Source organism: Lathamus discolor, chromosome Z (assembly GCF_037157495.1).
Source record: "Lathamus discolor isolate bLatDis1 chromosome Z, bLatDis1.hap1, whole genome shotgun sequence".
NCBI lineage: Eukaryota > Metazoa > Chordata > Aves > Psittaciformes > Psittacidae > Lathamus > Lathamus discolor.
The window spans coordinates 23,620,099-23,636,170 of record NC_088909.1 but is presented as its reverse complement, the minus strand read 5'-3'; the positions used below and the strand labels follow the sequence as shown (position 1 = coordinate 23,636,170).

At 56.6% G+C, this 16,072-nt stretch overlaps 1 protein-coding gene across 4 annotated transcripts in view; it reads left to right on the top strand.

The window, feature by feature from the left end:
- RIPOR1 (RHO family interacting cell polarization regulator 1) overlaps window positions 1-12,312 on the top strand; it is a 33,218-nt gene extending 20,906 nt beyond the window's left edge. For all 4 annotated transcript variants that reach the window (XM_065661295.1, XM_065661293.1, XM_065661294.1 and 1 more), the window contains 20 exons: window positions 1,617-1,766; window positions 2,095-2,173; window positions 2,445-2,468; window positions 2,954-3,007; window positions 3,102-3,254; window positions 3,339-3,402; window positions 3,481-3,524; window positions 3,726-3,851; window positions 4,060-4,208; window positions 4,431-4,560; window positions 5,684-6,472; window positions 7,033-7,172; window positions 7,956-8,130; window positions 8,262-8,397; window positions 8,482-8,643; window positions 8,775-8,933; window positions 9,372-9,568; window positions 9,662-9,745; window positions 10,031-10,121; window positions 11,468-12,312. In XM_065661295.1, the coding sequence (XP_065517367.1) occupies window positions 1,617-1,766; window positions 2,095-2,173; window positions 2,445-2,468; window positions 2,954-3,007; window positions 3,102-3,254; window positions 3,339-3,402; window positions 3,481-3,524; window positions 3,726-3,851; window positions 4,060-4,208; window positions 4,431-4,560; window positions 5,684-6,472; window positions 7,033-7,172; window positions 7,956-8,130; window positions 8,262-8,397; window positions 8,482-8,643; window positions 8,775-8,933; window positions 9,372-9,568; window positions 9,662-9,745; window positions 10,031-10,121; window positions 11,468-11,565 (3,004 nt within the window). In that variant the 3' untranslated portion in view covers window positions 11,566-12,312. The remainder of the gene's footprint in view (window positions 1-1,616; window positions 1,767-2,094; window positions 2,174-2,444; window positions 2,469-2,953; window positions 3,008-3,101; window positions 3,255-3,338; window positions 3,403-3,480; window positions 3,525-3,725; window positions 3,852-4,059; window positions 4,209-4,430; window positions 4,561-5,683; window positions 6,473-7,032; window positions 7,173-7,955; window positions 8,131-8,261; window positions 8,398-8,481; window positions 8,644-8,774; window positions 8,934-9,371; window positions 9,569-9,661; window positions 9,746-10,030; window positions 10,122-11,467) is intronic.
- Window positions 12,313-16,072: the final 3,760 nt, after the last annotated feature.

Sequence of the window (16,072 nt, the reverse complement as noted above, 5' to 3'; positions counted from 1 at the left end):
CCTCATGTCAGTGAGAATCATCCCACAAGCTGCTCATCCCCACCACCCTCCTCTGCACCATCCCTAGCCCCTGGCTACCCTCTCACAGTGGTTCTTGGGACAGGGGTGTTCCATGGCTTTGGGTTGCGGGACTGTGGCATTTTAATTCTTTTAATCCCTTCTCCTAGCACCCAGCCAGCCTCTTTACCCTCCAGTGCACCCAGTGACTGGGAAAAGCAGTGCCATGCTGCCTTACCAGCCTATGGGCACCTTCACCGGGTGGGCACAAGCACAGGAAGAGCCTCCCCATGCCTAGGAGCAGACTTCCAGTCCTGCTTGGCTCTTATCCTCAGGTTCTGTACAGCTTCAGGGCCAAGTGACACTTTCCAGACCACCAGCACATCACTAGATCTGTAGCTGCCAGAGGGGCCTGCTTGGGGACAGGGAAGAGGGATTAATTTTGGATGCTCACAGCCAAGTGGCTCGTGGGCAAATGCTTATGGGTGATGCCTTTGGAGCCCTGGAGAACAGAAATGAGGAGGGATGGTGGAAATCAAGCATTTACCCATTGCTCTAGCTTGGGAAGAGCCCAAGACATTCATTTCCCCCCCACCAATAATTCAGGGAACTCTTTGGGCTCCTCCTGCAAAGAGCAGCACAGGATGGGAGGTCCAGTCCAGAGCTGGGAGCTGAGGAGTCCATGGTGTCTCCTGGGCGCCCATGCATTGGGAGGAAGAATGGAAGAGTCGGTTGGAGCGAGGCGTTGCTTGCTGGGGTGGGAGTGACTCCGTTGAACAAGGCAGGAAGGGTGGTGTTCGGGGCCCCGTGCTGGGTCGGCACCCTTCAGTGGGCAGCTCTGTGCTGCGAGTTTGGTGACATCTGCAGAGATGTAGCATCTGTGAGGATATCCCTGCCCCACGTCCTGCACTGTGTGCTGGAGTGGCAGGGCTGCCTGTCTGCAGGATGCTCCTGTGCTGCCACCCACTGGGATCCTTGCCTGTCCCTGGGAGCTCATGGTAGCAGGCCAGCAAGCTGATGGTGGCATGTGTCACCCTGCCACAGTGTCTGCACTGCAGGGAACACCTGCATAGGCTTGGCAACCTGGAGTGCTGGGGTGGAGCAGAACATGGCCCCTTCAGTGGGTGGCCAGGGCTAGAGGTGTCTCCACGGTCTCTCCAGGCACACAGCCTGGATCCAGCTGCTGCCAGCTCTGTTTGCTTTCGCTCCTCCGAACCTGGGACCCCCACACCTCTCAGAGACTACCCCATAATCTGCCTCTCGGACCCTGCTGGGACAGTCTGACCTCCCTACTCTTCACCATTGCCAGCTTTTTTGTGGGGTTTCTCCTTGTCCTTCCATGGCTTTGGGGCAGCCAATGCACTGGGCGGGGGGGAAAGGGGGGGGGGGGTAGGCATGCGGTGCAGGCAGCACTGCCCAGCCTCACTGTCCTGTCTCACCCAGTCCCACTGGTTAGACTGGGAGTCCTGGGAGAGGCAGGCAGATCTGGCCAACCTTGCCTCCATCCTAAACCTCCTTCTTGTCTTGAGACAGGGTGCTCAGCAGGCTGGGGCACCAAGGAGGACCCCGGTGCTGTGTGCTAACCCCAGCCACCCCTGTTTGCCTGCCTCTCTCCTCAGGAACCTCTCGCCCTTCACCCCTACCGTCTCCCGCAAGACTGGCTCCAGGGTCAGTAGGATGTTCTCAATGTCCCACAAATCCCCACCACCCAAGGTGCCTCAGCCCAACCGCCTGGACGAGGTGTACGAAGCTCTCAAGAAGGGCCTGACGTAAGTGCTGTGGCTCCCCATGGCTGGGTGGTGGGAGGCAGGGAGATCCTGAGGAGCACGGGGACAGCCTGCCATGTGACTTGGGGTTGGCAGCTGTCTACTCTCACCAGGCAGGGGTGTGCCAGGTCTTCTGGGCACAGTCCCAGAGCTGTGTGGGGTCCCACATCCCACCACATCCCATGTAGTGGCACACATGGGCTCCCTTGCCTGGGTGCTGCAGCAGGGAGTGAGGATGCAGGGCCAGGCATGGTGTGTTGGTGTGGGCAGTGGGTGACAGGAGCCCTGAACGTGGCACCCCAGCATGATCCCATGGTGTGGTTGCCCCCAGAGCCTACCTGGAGGTGCACCAGCTGGAACTGGAGAAGCTCAGCACCCAGATCCGTGAGTCCAAGAGGAATTCACGCCTGGTGAGTGTTGCTTGGGAAGATGCTTATAGGGCATGCTGCTTTGGGCAGATGATAGACACAGCCGGGGCAGCTCATGGTCCATCTGTGTCCCTTCTTTGGAGACATTAGGGGCCAGTCTGGGCTCTGGTGTGGGGCTGTCCTACTGTCATGCACTCTCCAGCCCTGACTGGATGCTGGACATGCTCTGGGTGGTGGGTGCAATGTGCTGCATCTCCTTGGATGGGCAGAAATGGCTTTGTGCTGCGTCTTATCCCTCTCCTCTCTCCTCCAGGGCTTTCTCTACGATCTGGATAAGGTAAGAGGGATCAGTACCCCTCCTCTTTGTCTTCCCCATCCTAACAGCCGGGATGTGCTACTGCCAGCCCCTCTCTGCTTGCACTGCCCTGTGGCCAGTGGGGTGTGATGGGGCTCTGTGGGCATGGTGGGTCTGGTCAGGGATGGAGCGGAGGCAGGCAGGGGCTTGTAACCTGCTTCTTGCAAGCAGAAATTGTTGCTGGTGAGTGCTGAGCCTGGATTAGCTCTGAAGATGGGAGAAGAGCACTCTGGAGCCTGGCTTGTCTCCTGGGGGACCCTCTGGAGTAAAGAAGGCTGTAGGATGCTGCAGCACATGGGTGCAAGCACAGCCTCTGCTCTCCGCCACTGCCACCCTGCACCTCCCAGGCAGGGCAGGAGGCCAGGACCTGTCCCAGCTACAGCACAGGCAGCAGGGCACATCCTGACCTGCAGCTGCTCTGTGGAGGGGTTGTGCTGCTGCTCACACCATCTCCTCTGCTTTTCCAGCAAGTGAAGTCAATCGAGCGCTTCCTGCGTCGCCTGGAGTTTCATGCTAGCAAGGTGAGAGCTGGGGACCAGGATCACCTCGGTGCAGCACTGGGATGGCCATGCTGTGCCCCCTGCCCATCACCACAGCTCGGGCTTGTCCTTGCAGATAGATGAGCTCTATGAGGCTTATTGCATCCAACGGCGGCTCCGTGATGGAGCCCACAACATGGTCAAGGCTTACAGCACTGGCTCACCGGGCAGCCGGGAGGCACGCGAGAGCCTGGCCGAGGCCAGCAAGGGCTACAAGGAGTACACAGAGGTAAGGCAGTGTTGGGCTGGGCTGGCAGGGTGCTGGGTCCCATGCGTGGCTTCTGATGGGTGCTGCATATCCTTCTATCCCTAGAATATGTGTCTGTTGGAGAATGAGCTGGAGAGCCAGCTGGGCGAGTTCCATGTCCGGATGAAAGGTAACGTGCCTCACTCTGTTCCTGGCCCACTGCCTGCCTGCCTCCTGCCTGCTCATGCACCTCTACCTTCTCTTGCAGGACTGGCAGGCTTTGCCCGGCTTTGTGCTGGTGACCAGTATGAGGTTGGTGGGACTGTATGGGTTGGGATCTGCTCTTCTCTTTCCCTGTGGTCTTTGGGATGCCTGGGGGGCATAGGTGGGCGCTGGTGTGGAGGGCATATTGCAGTGGGTGGCATGGCTCTCTGGCCATGCCTGGGGACACACAGAGAGCACCCATCACCCCAGTGATTTGTCTCCCCCATTCTTATGCCTCTGCACACCCAGATCTTCATGAAGTACGGACGGCAGCGGTGGAAGCTGCGTGGCCGCATTGAGGTGAACAGCAAGCAGGTGTGGGACAGCGAGGAAATGGTTTTCTTGCCCCTTGTCACCGAGTTCCTCTCCATCAAGGTACAGTGCAGAAGGGGGCAAGGATGATGTGGGCCAGCTATCACCCTGCAGGGCTTCCCTCCAGGAGCTCACCTCAGCCTCAGCCCCTCTGGGGCGGGAGGAGGACATCTGGTGGTGGTGAATCCTGGCACAACACCTGGATGCAAACAGCATGTATAAAACAGAGCCCATGACTTTGTCTCTTCCTCTCCTCCCTTTCCTTCTCCAGGTGACGGAGCTAAAGAGCCTAGCCAACCATGTTGTGGTGGGCAATGTGTCCTGCGAGACCAAGGACCTCTTTGCAGCTCTACCCCAGGTAGTGGCTGTGGATATCAATGACTTGGGCACCCTCAAACTCAGCCTGGAGGTGACCTGGAAGTGAGTATCTCAGCAGGGATTGCTGGTGGCACATGGCAAGCTTTGGGATGCCTGGCACGGTATGAAAAGAGGTAGCCTGCCTGGGCTCTCTCCCATCCCAAACCTGGGCTGCAATTATGGAAAATCAGAGGTGGGCTGGATGGGGTCCTGGAGGACTGCGTGCTGTGGAGCAGGCTCACCAAGGGTGGCACACAATTCTCACCTCCCTGATCTCCTCCCCAGCCCCTTTGACAAGGACGACCAGCCCTCAGCGGCCAGCACCGTCAACAAGGCCTCTACAGTGAACAAGAGGTTCTCCACCTACAACCAGAGCCCGCCTGACACGCCATCCCTGCGGGAACAGGCTTTCTATGTAAGTGTAGTGCTGAGGGCTGGTCAGTGAGGTGCCCATGGAGGGGTCTGCACGGGGATGTGACCAGGCTACGTCCCAGTGGGTGACACAGGGGTGGGCAGCTCCTCTCCAGCGATCCAGCCAGGGCACCCTGGCACCAGTGCCTGCTCCTCCCGTGTTCACAGCTCCTCTTCTCTCAGCCTGAGAGCCCTGGGCAGGCGGTCGACAAGCATGGTTGGTCCTTGCTGGACATCTTTCGGGAGACATTCTTCGAGAAGCTGTCTCAAAGCTGCTCCTGCGGCGATGTCTCCTCAGGCGAGCTTGGGAGATGGCCGCAGCAGGGCCGCGTAAGTGCGAGGGCTGGAGCCAGCCCATAGCATAGCCAGTGCTGTGCCCATCCTGCAGTAGCTGTAGCTGCTCCTTATCTCCTACTCACCAGCCTTCACTGATGCCCAGAGACCTGATCCTGCCAGGATGGGCCCTGGCTGTCCCAAGGGAGACAGTCTCCAAGTTAGGGGAGCGTGGGCTGCACAGCCTGGCCCTGCTTCTGTCTCCAGGCACTAGAGAGTAGAAGGCTTGTCCATGTCCCTGCACTGGTGGCATTGGTGTGCTGTGGTCCTAGTGTAACGGTGCTGGTGTGACAGTGCTCGTCTGGCACCGGCATGATGCTGTCATTGTGCTCATGTGATGCTAACATGCTGTTGGTGTGGCACTGGTTCAGTGATGGTGGACTTGATGATCTTAGAGCTCTTTTCCAACCTAGTTGATGCTATGATTCTGTGATCATTGGCATGACATTGGCGTGATGCCAGTGCTGCCTGCCATGAGCTGGCGCTGCAGCAGTCGCCACCCTTGCAGCCATGGTGGGTGGTGGCCTTGGCTCCAAGTGTTTCATCCCATCATGGCCATGCTGGAGCTGCTCACCATGCTGGGAAGCGCCACTGGCACCCCGGGCCTCAATAGGGTATGTGGCTGGGTGTGTGGAGCTGGAGCCACTGCTGGTGTGTGGTGAAATGCGGGGCTGGAAGAGGCAGCCGTGGTCTGCCATCCTGCCATGCCGGCAGAGCCAGAGTGCCCGCGGTTGAAGGGAATGCAGATTGAGGATCAGAAAGGTCTTACCTTACACCATTTTCCTGCTCCCCAGAACATGCTGCGCCGCCAGGAGGAGCTGGAGAATGGCACAGCCTGGTCCATCTCCTCCGAGTCCTCCGACGACTCCTCCAGCCCACAGCTGCCCAGCAGTGCCCGCCACGCTGTGCACAAGCCCATAGTGCAGCCGGAGCTGCAAGCTTTGGCACCCGCCATCGAGATCTCCTTCTCCCAGCAGCAGCAGGAGGCTGAGCCTGGCACTGGGGCCAGCTTTCCCACTGCTGAGAGCCAGCCAGAGGAGCTGGGCAGCCGTAAGAAGGAAGCGGTGGCCAATGGGCATGTGCCCTACTCCCGGACTCTGAGCCACATCAGTGAGGCCAGCGTGGACACCACAATGGAGGCCAAGGCTGCAGAGAGCCCCTGGGAGCTCGGACCCAGCCCGCAGGACACGGGGACTGCTGAGCAGGACATGGACCCCATCCCCTGCGCCTCAGTGGCAGCGGTGGCACCAGCACATGACAGGGGTGCTGAGGTCAAGCCTTGTGCCTCTGTGGCATGGGCCACCACCAGCGAGGTCGAGCAAGTGCAGAACCAGGTGCCAGCACAGGGAAGCTGCAGCACTGGTGTCTTCATGGCACCAGCACAAGCGTCCATGGATGAGAGCCCGGTGACAACCACACCGCTGCCCGCCAGTGTCCCTGAGGTGCCCCGGGGGAAGGTGGTGGATTCGGGTCTGGAGGAGGCCATCAGCCTCCTGGGCTCGGCCCTGGATGACTATCGGGGGCAGTTCCCAGAGCTACATCCCCTTGAACGGGAGCTCAAGCACCTGGAGGAGATGCTTCTGGTGAGGAGCTGCCTGCAGCACCCGGGCAAGGGGGAACAGGCTTGTCCTGGCTGGCAGTGCCTGGGGACTGTGGGGACAGGGCTGGCAGTGCCTGGGGACAAGGGCGATAGAGCCACCTCTGATCGTAGTGCCAAGGGATAAGGGGGATGGGGCCATTTTGCTGTCAGAAAGCTGCAGAGGAGCTTTGTACAAGGGCCTGTAGGGACAAGACAAAGGGGAAATGCTTTAATCTGACAGAGGGGAGACTGAGATGAGCTCTTAGGCAGAAGTTCTTCCCTGTGAGGGTGCTGAGGCCGTGGCACAGGGTGCCCACAGAAACTGTGGCTGCCCCATCCCTGGCAGTGTTCAAGGCCAGGTTGGACAGGGCTTGGAGCAACCTGCTCTAGTGGAAGGTGTCCCTGCCCGTGGCAGGGGCTTGGAACTGGATGAGCTTTAAGGTCCCTTCCAACCACAACCGGGCTGTGATTCCATGATTCCTGATAGTAATGCATGGGGATGCAGAAGGTGGGGCTGTCTGGCTGACAAGCCAGCATCTGACCCTGCCATTCCTTCCTCTGCAGCAGAAGCAAGGTGTCTTCCTCAGCCGGGCCTCCAGCATCAGCCTGACAGTGGAGCACGCACTGGAGAGCTTCAGCTTTCTCAACACCTCAGATATGGAGGACTCCGAGGGCTCTGAGGAAGAGCCTCTCCAAGACGAGAGGTGCACAACAGGGTCATGGGATGCGGTGCAGGGGAGGATGCAGCCCTGGGGCAGTTGGGATGGGGGATGCCCAGCTCTGCCAGAGTGGCCAAACACATTTAGACCATCCCATCACAGCTCAGGGCAGGTCCGGGTTGAGAAGCAACAGGATCTGGCCCTTCTACAGCACCTCCCATAGGAAGACAGGCTGAGAAAGTTGGGGCTGTTCAGCCTGGAGAAGAGAAGGCTGCGTGGGGACCTCATAGCAGCCTTCCAGTATCTGAAGGGGGGCTACAGGATGCTGGAGAGGGACACTTCATCAGGGACTGTAGTGATAGGACAAGGGGTGATGGGTTTAAACAGAAATGGTGAGATTCAGATTGGATATAAGGAAGAAGTTTTTTACTGTGAAGGGTGGTGAGGCCCTGGAACAGGCTGCCCAAGGAGCCTGTGAATACTCTATCCCTGGCAGTGTTTAAGGCCAGGTTGTACAGGGCTTTGTATGATATGGTCTAGTGTGAGGCATTCCCCACATCATGGCAGTGGGTTGGAACTGAATGATCTTGAGGTCCTTTCCAACCCAAACCCTTCTGTGGTTCTATGATTCTGGGGGCACAGTGCCACCCTGCATCTTTCCATGGGTGCTGGACTGTGAGGCAGCCCCCATGGCCTATGCCTCTGGGACCTGCTTGTTTGCTCAGCCCTCATGCTGTTGTACTGTAGGTCCTTCGGAATTCCTCTGGGGAATGTCCGGGCCCAGGTTTCCCATTCTGATCTCTGCCTCCATCTGTCCCCGGCTTGCAGGAGGGCTGGCAGACCGCAGCGTGGCAGCAGGGCCCCCAGCGCAGGCGAGACTGGTGCAGAAGACACCGGCATGTGCAGTGGCTCTGAGGCCAGCACCGACCCCCTGAGCACTGGCAATGAGTTCCTGGATAAGGCCCTGGTGCTTCACCTCAACAACTGCAATCGCCTGCTGCTGGTGAGCACAGGGGTGGATGTGCTAGGGATGGAAGATCTGGGGTGGGCTCTGTGTTCCCCTTTGAGGGGTGTCTTGCTGCAGCATGTGGTGAGCTCTGTCCCTGAGGTCCCCGTTTTGGCTGTGCCTTGCAGAAACTGGGCACCTTCGGTCCCCTGCGGTGCCAGGAGATGTACGCCCTGGACAGGCTGCTGCGGGAGGCGCAGGTTCTGGAGATTGTGTGCCAGCTCACAGAGGAGCGAGCGGGAGCAGCTGCCTCTGCCATCGAAGGTAAAGCCACACAGCTGAGGGGACCACACTGGGGCTGCATGTGGTGTGGTGTCCTGGGGTGTTTGACAGTGCCTGTCCCTGCAGTGGTGCAGTTCTCGACACGAAAGGAGGGTGTGCTGCCCCTCTGGGACTGCTGCGTGGAAGCCCCCAACGTCTACTCCTGCCCTGTGGAGCGGTTCCTGCAGGTGCTCAGCACACAGTACGCAGCACCCATCAATGAGCAGCACCCTGGCCTGGCTGATGCTGGTGAGCACAGAGGTGTTCGGGGAGTTACCAGCCCCACACAGTGACCATGTGTGAGGGCCTGTGGGTGCCAGGAGCCCTGCAGAGGGATGGCGGTGGCTGCTTCACATCCTGAGCCCAGCTCTTTCCTGCAGTTTGTGTGAAACTGGTGGAGGATGTGCTGAATCGGCGGCTGCCCCGGCGGCCTGGCAGTGCCCAGGGCGAGCAGGTCACTATCTTCCAGTACTGGAGCCACTTTGAGTCGCTTGGCACCCTGGTGCTTGACACCTACATGATGGAGCTGGCAGAGGAAGGTGGGTGCCCTCTCATGCTCCCTAGACCCTGGTATGAGGATATTGAGGATGTCCCTGCTCACTGTAGGGGTTTGGACTAGATGAGCTTTGAAGGTCCCTTCCAACTTGAACTATCCCATAATTCTATGGGGTGCTGGAGCACAGGGTATCACCCTGCATGGTGGTCTTGGGGCATCCCCCAGAGGCTCTGCCATCCTTGGGGTGGACAAGTTGTTCTGATCCAGTGCACAGCCCACACCCATGCTGCCTTCCTGAGCACCCTAGGCCCTTGCTATAGATCTGCAGCACCTTGGCTTGGGTGCCTCCATGTGTTGGCAGCCTGTGTGGGGTCAGCTCTACCAGGCACGGGTGCAGGGTTGCCAGAGCTGGGTTCCCTGTGGGAGAGGGTCAGTGCAGCTGGGGTCCTCACACTCCGGCTCAGCCCATGGTTCCCCACAGCAATGCTGGCACAGAACCTCAACTCGGATGACCAGGATGTGGTGCTGCGTGCCCTGAAGCGCATGCCTGAAGGCCGCCTCAAGAAGGAGGGACTGAAAGCGCTGAGCCTGCTCATTGTGGAGGGCAACAGCAAGGTGGTGAGCGCCGTGTCAGCCCAGCTCCGCAGCCTGGCAGAGAATCCCCGCTTCCGACAACGGGTATGTGCTGGAGTAGCCAAGGATGAGGTGGGATGTGAGTGCTGACTCCTGCCTCTGCAGAGTGGTGGCACTGACCCCCTTGTTCTCCCCCAGGCCCTTGTGTGCTACCTAGAGCAGCTGGAGGACGAGGAGGTGCAGACGCGCGTGGCAGGGTGTGCAGCACTGGGCTGTCTGAAGGTGAGAGTGATGCAGGGAGCAGGCAGCTGAGCTCCATTCTCCAGAGCAAGAGGAATTGCATGTGGCTGGTGGCTCCAGACATACCAGCTCCCTTGATAAGAGGAGCTGTGGCTGCCCCACATATGCTGGAGAAGCATGCACGGGCAGGGCAGGAAGGGAAGTGGGGAGGGAAGGAACAGGACCAGGATTTTCCTGCACCATGGGGCTGCAGCTCCCTGTGCTGCCTTCCCCTCTGCTGTGTCCCTGCTGCCAGCCACACTGAACCCCTTGTCCTTTCTCCTGCAGGCCAAGGAAAGCATCGAGCAGCTGGTTTACTTGTGCCAAACTGACAAGGAGCCTGTGCGGGAGGCAGCCAAGCAGAGCTTGATGCTGTGTGGTGAGTGTCCCGCTGCTCCTCGCTGCTCCCTTCCTACACATTATCCCAAGTGTGGGTAACACCACATGTCTCCTGGTGCCAGCAGACCCAGTGGGAGAAGGGGGTCTTGGGCTGGTCGCTGCCTACCCCACACATCCTGGCTCATCGTGCCCCAAATTCTGCCAGGCAACAGCAAGATGGCAGTGGGCAGTGAGGGCCAGGCTCCTGTGGCCATGGAGCACTAAGCCTGGTTTTCATTTGTTATTTGCTAGATGGCACTGAGAGAACCATCTGAGTGGGTTTCTAGGCCTCCAGATCACGGCAGCTGCTGCACAGGTTGGGACACGTGAGCTGTCCTCATCCCCTGTCCCACTCTGGCCGCTTTGCTCACGAATGTCTCTGTCTTAGAGCCTGTCAGCCATGTCATGTTTGGATTCTGTGTGTCTTGGTTGTTCATAGAGGCCATCCCCGTGGCACCCAGCACACGCAGAGGCCTTGTGGCCCACGTCCCAGCAGATTGTCCATGTCACCACATCTTGCTGGGGATGGCTGCTGTGGGTGGGGTGCTGACTACAGCCAGCTTGTAGCATGGATGGATGGATGCATCCCTGTGTGTGCCTGGGGAACCCCTTGGGATCCCATGTCCAGTGAATCATAGAATCACAGCCTGGTTTGGGTTGAAAGGGACCTTAAAGCTCATCCAGTTCCAGCCCCTGCCACGGGCAGGGACACCTTCCACTAGACCAGGTTGCTCCAACCCCATCCAACCTGGCCTTGAACACTGCCAGGGATGGGGCAGCCACAGCTTCTCTCGGCACCCTGTGCCAGGGCCTCAGCACCCTCACAGGGAAGAACTTCTGCCTAAGAGCTCATCTCAATCTGCCCTCTGCCAGGTTAAAGCCATTCCCCCTTGTCCTGTCCCTACATGCTCTTATCAAAAGTCCCTCTCCAGATTTCTTGTAGTTCCTTTAGGTATTGGAAGGGGCCTACAAGATGTATGCAGATGTACATAGCCGTCTGAGATGCTGGAGCTGGCAGAGCCCCAAGCCCTGGCCACTTTCCCCCAAGCCAGGCTCTCCTGCAGCCCAAACATGGGTGATCCCAAATCCCTCCTCCATGTGGGCAGGGCAGGCAGCTGAAGAACAGAATGTGCAACATCCCCATCAGGAGCGTTGGGGGCTTTTTGAGCCAGATCCCAGCTGGGACCTGTCCCAGAGAGTTCTCCACTCTGTGGCCTTTTAGCATGCAGGCTCAGCTCTGCCTGGCATTGGCCACGTTTCCCTGGAAAGGCCAAGGAAGGTGGCTGGGTATGGGAATATGACAGAGCTTCTGGAGCTTGCTTCCCTTACCACAGCATGTGCTTGCAGGGGAAGATGGCAAATCAGCTCACCGGCGGCTGGAGGAGACCCTGGACAGCCTCCCGCGGATCTTTGCCCCAGCCAGCATGGCCAGCACAGCTTTCTGAGACACCATGCAACCCCTCTGCCATCCCTTGAGGGCCAAGGCACTGCTAGGCACCGGCCTGGCACAGGCTGGGGCTGCCTGGCCCGTGCCGCTCCCAGCAGCGCACCACAGCATCACCCACATGGCAGCTTGCTGCAGCTGCACACTAATGGAGCACCCATTGCAGGGGAGTACTCACTGCACATCCCACCCTCTGATTGCTAGTTAAAACACACCAGGCACCCACCCGTCCTGCCCCCCTTGTTGGCTGCTGGAGCAGCATGGAGACTACCGGATTTCTGGAGCTGCACTTTGGGGAAACCATGCTGTTTGTTTTGCATGGGCCATGGGGATTGCTGCCCTTTGCCACCCGGAGTCCCAGGACTTCAATAAAATGAGATACGAGATATTAATATATTCTGCTGGCGTTTCTTCTTTCCAGCTCCACGTGCTCCTGTCCCTCCCCGGCTGTGGCTGTAGGGAACGTTAATGAGATGTGACCCCAGCCCAGAGCCCTTCCTGGTCTGCTGGGAAGCACCGTGGAGGGCAGGGGCAGGAGGAGCAGCAGAAGGATGGCCAGACCCACAGTCAGAAGCTGCGACCTTTTGTTTTCATTTTATTGTTTTATTTTTTATTTACAGATTTTTGCAGAAAAAAAGCAAAAAATTCTTTTCTATAATGTCTCTATAAATCTATATATAATGTAATTACAGAGAGCAACTAATTTTGATTTAAACCAGAAATAAAACCAAACCTTTAATGAGTGATAGCATCGTTGTGCAGGTGTTTCTTTGCCCCCACTGCCCAGGGGCAGGTGAAGCTGGAGGTCAGTGCAGCAGGCTTGAGGATGGTGGTGGGTCTCATGGGGTATAACTGATTTCTGACATTGTGTGGGTGCATCCCTGCCCAGCCAAGTGCTGCCAAAATTTGGGTGCTGGGCATTAGAAGCACCACCCCAGGTGACACTAGGTGGCTACACTGAGGCTAATTGGTTGGGATGCTCGGCAGTGGTAGCCCTGGTTTCTTCTGTCTTCTTTACCTGTGGTGGGAAAATACCACAGCACCCAAGCCCAGGCAGGGATCCAGTGAGCTGGGGACAGACCTCACACAGCTGAACTGGATTTTCAAAACCCTTCCTGTAAAGATCTGACACCTCCTGGTGCTCATCTCATCACTGCGGCACACACAGATCAAAGACTCACAGAATAGTTCAGGTGGGTAGGCACCTTTGGAAATGCTCATTTCTCATCTACTCCCTGCTGCTGAAAGCACTGTCAGCTAGAGCCTGGGACCACATCTGGTTGGATTTGTGTATCTCCAAGGATGGAGATGCCTGAACTTCTCTGGCCAACCTGCAAGTGCTTAACCACCCTCACAGAGGAAGCTTCTCTGAAATTTAAGTCCAATCTCTGTATTTCAGCTTTACTCTGCACTTGGGTCTTTCACTGGGAACCACTGAGGAGCATCTGCCTCTGCCTTCACCCTCCACTAGCCATGGATAAGAACCCACCCGAGCCTTCATTTTTTCAAGCTACACGGTCCCGTCTCCCTCAGCCTCTTCTTACATGACAGCTGCTCCAATCCCTTAATCATCTTATGGTCCTGGGAGTGGAGTTAGAGCAGCAAAGATACCCCAAAAGGCAGCAAGGGCAGGGACCCCAGTGGCACCCATGCTGGAGCGGGCTGCAAAGCATGTCCTGGTGCATGGATTAACCACTTTGGGATGTGATTTTATCTGCAGATGGGATTGCAGGAAGGGTGTAACAAGCGGCCACTTTACTGTATCCCTGCTTGCTGAGCCTTCCTCCACCTGGTTTGAAGGCTGGACACGCTCCAGCAGAGAAGCACAGTTTCTCCCAAAGCACTGCAACACACTGTCTGCTACAGGCAGCAAGAGATGTGGGATCTGGGTCGCAGCTGGCACATACAACTGTGGACAAGAGCCCTTGAGAGGTGGAAAGTGGCCTGGCTATTTTGTGTCACAGAATCATAGAATGGTTTTGCTTGGAAGGGAACTTAAAGCTCATTCAGTTCCAACCCCTCCCACGGGCAGGGACACCTTCCACCAGACCAGGCTGCTCCAAGCCCCGTCCAACCTGGCCTTGAACACTGCCAGGGACGGGGCAGCCACAGCTTCTCTGGGCACCCTGTGCCAGGGCCTCAGCACCCTCACAGGGAAGAACTTCTGCCTAAGAGCTCATCTCAGTGTCTCCTCTGCCAGGTTAAAGCCCTTGTCCTGTCCCTATAGGCCCTTGTCATAAGTCCCTCTCCAGATGTCTTTTTGGCCCCTCTAGGTATTTGAAGCTGCTCTAAGGTCTTTCCTGAGCCTGTTTTGGTTTGTTTTACCCTGAATAATTCCTGGACATAAAACCAGCCCAGGACTCCAGTGGCCAGAGCCACAGATTCAATTCACTCGCCTACATGTGTGTCCTCCTCACCCTACCAAAACCTAGCCCCATCCCTGCAGCACAATTCCATCTTCTGAGATAAGCTACTCCTTGGCTGTAGAGAGATGGAAGCAGGAAAGCAGCCTTCTGTCAGGGCAGGCAGGGAGCTGCAGGTCAGGACAAAATATCTCTGCTCCTGGAACTGCAAGGAATAATCTCATTATTTATGTGGCTTTAAGAACATCGGGAGTGGTGGCGGAGAAAACAACAAAACAGATTAATTTAGGAATCTACTGCCCAGCCCTTTGCTCTAAATGGGTCTATGCCAGCATCACCAAAGACCTCTGCCCCATGGACACTGCCAGGTCACCTGGAATTGCAGGATTGCCATTTTAACTGGAATAAACTTCAAAAATACTTGTTTCTTTGGACAGCACTCAATGAAAACATTCACTGCAGTTTGCATCCTGCTTCGTTTGGGGTTCTTTCAGGGCTGGGAAGGAGTAGGACAAGCATTACATGAGCCAGCTGTTTCAAAGCAGCAGGGGACTCAACTTTTCCCTCTGAGACTTGACATCTGGTCCAGCCATTGCGCAGAAACTGCAGTGCTGCACAGGGTGAAGTCCCTGGGAGCCACCCCACAGCACACAGGGATGCACACAGCACCACAGAGGGATTTTGCAGCAGCGTGTTTGCTGTTTCAAAGGAGACAGTGTGCCAGCACCACGTTTGTCAGCCAAATCTGTGTCAGCACTTAAACCATCTCCCTCTCGTACTGACGTGCTGGTGCGCAGCAGCTACTTGCTCTTCTTGTAGGAGATGCAGCCTGTGGGAGGGTGTTTGTGTCACGCTTGCATTACCCACATGCTCTGACTTTGGAAAGATGTTCGTTTTCCCCACTTACTGCTGGTTTTCTTTTAATCACACAGGTGCTGATGGATTCTGGAGCACTCTGTGGTATCTGTACCTGCATCCTGAGGAGCCCCTGCAGATCATCAACACAAAATAATTGATGAACCAACACACCCTTCTCTTGAACAGCATCAGGGCTGGTGCTGTTGTGACAATACCAACAGCAGCCATGAGCCATGATCACCCTAAAATGGTGCTGCCGCTTTGGAATGCCATAAGCTCTGGCCAGCCCTTGTGTAAGAAAAGACTTAAATCTTGATGCAGTCATCTTTAGAGGGTTGTAGTTTGGGAAGGTCTGGTTTGAGCAGCCTCAGTGTTGGACGTCTCACCTCATCCCAGGCTTGTATGAAATCATGAAATCCCAAGGCATTCACTAGGGTGCTTAGAAATAATTCCAACAGCCAAGTAGTCTATGCTGAACAACTACCTCCTCATGATCACTGACATGTTCCTCACAGGGCTGCCTGGCACATACGTACAGGCTTGATCTCCAAGGACCACTAATCAGGCGACGACTGGGACCTCACTTCATTCTGCACATTCCATGTGCTCCAGGCAATCTCCAAGACTTAATGCTGGCTCTCAAACTTGACTACAACAGTCTTCTTTAGAGCTGAGTGAGGAGACTCCTGAGGGCTTGTACAGTGTGATGGAAGCACGGCGCTAAGAAAAGCAGGGAAAGAGGTGGGTGAGCTCACTCTGGGGCCTTGGCGAGGTGGTCAGGAGCAATTTGGCTTCAGTTCTTGCCATTCTGCTCATGGGCAAGGTATCTATGAGAAAGACCTCACTCAGGCAGCTTTTCCAGAAGGAGCATCTGCCTCTGGGTGTGTAGTTTGGACAGGCTTGGAGGCTGATTTTCAGGAGCACCCACAATTAGAATTGAAGCTGGGGCTAGAATTCGCTGCAAATCAGCTAAAAAAAACCTCCGAGTGATAAACCAGGATCAATAGGTCAGACCCACAGCACATGCTAGTAGAGATGGTTAGGGACAGTTCTGGCAGAGGAAGTCCAGGAATAGGTATTTGCCAGTACAGCTTCTGTTTCCTAACCAGCAACATTACTACTACAAAAGACAAGTGACCATTTGTCATAAGATGGCTACAAACAAAAGGCAGAGGGATCATTTACACCCATTTACTTCCGGCCCTGGGTGAGTTTTTAAAGGAGTATAAGAAGCAACTTTACATACAACCAGTGCTCCCCTCTGTTTTGAGCTGTGCCTGAACTAAG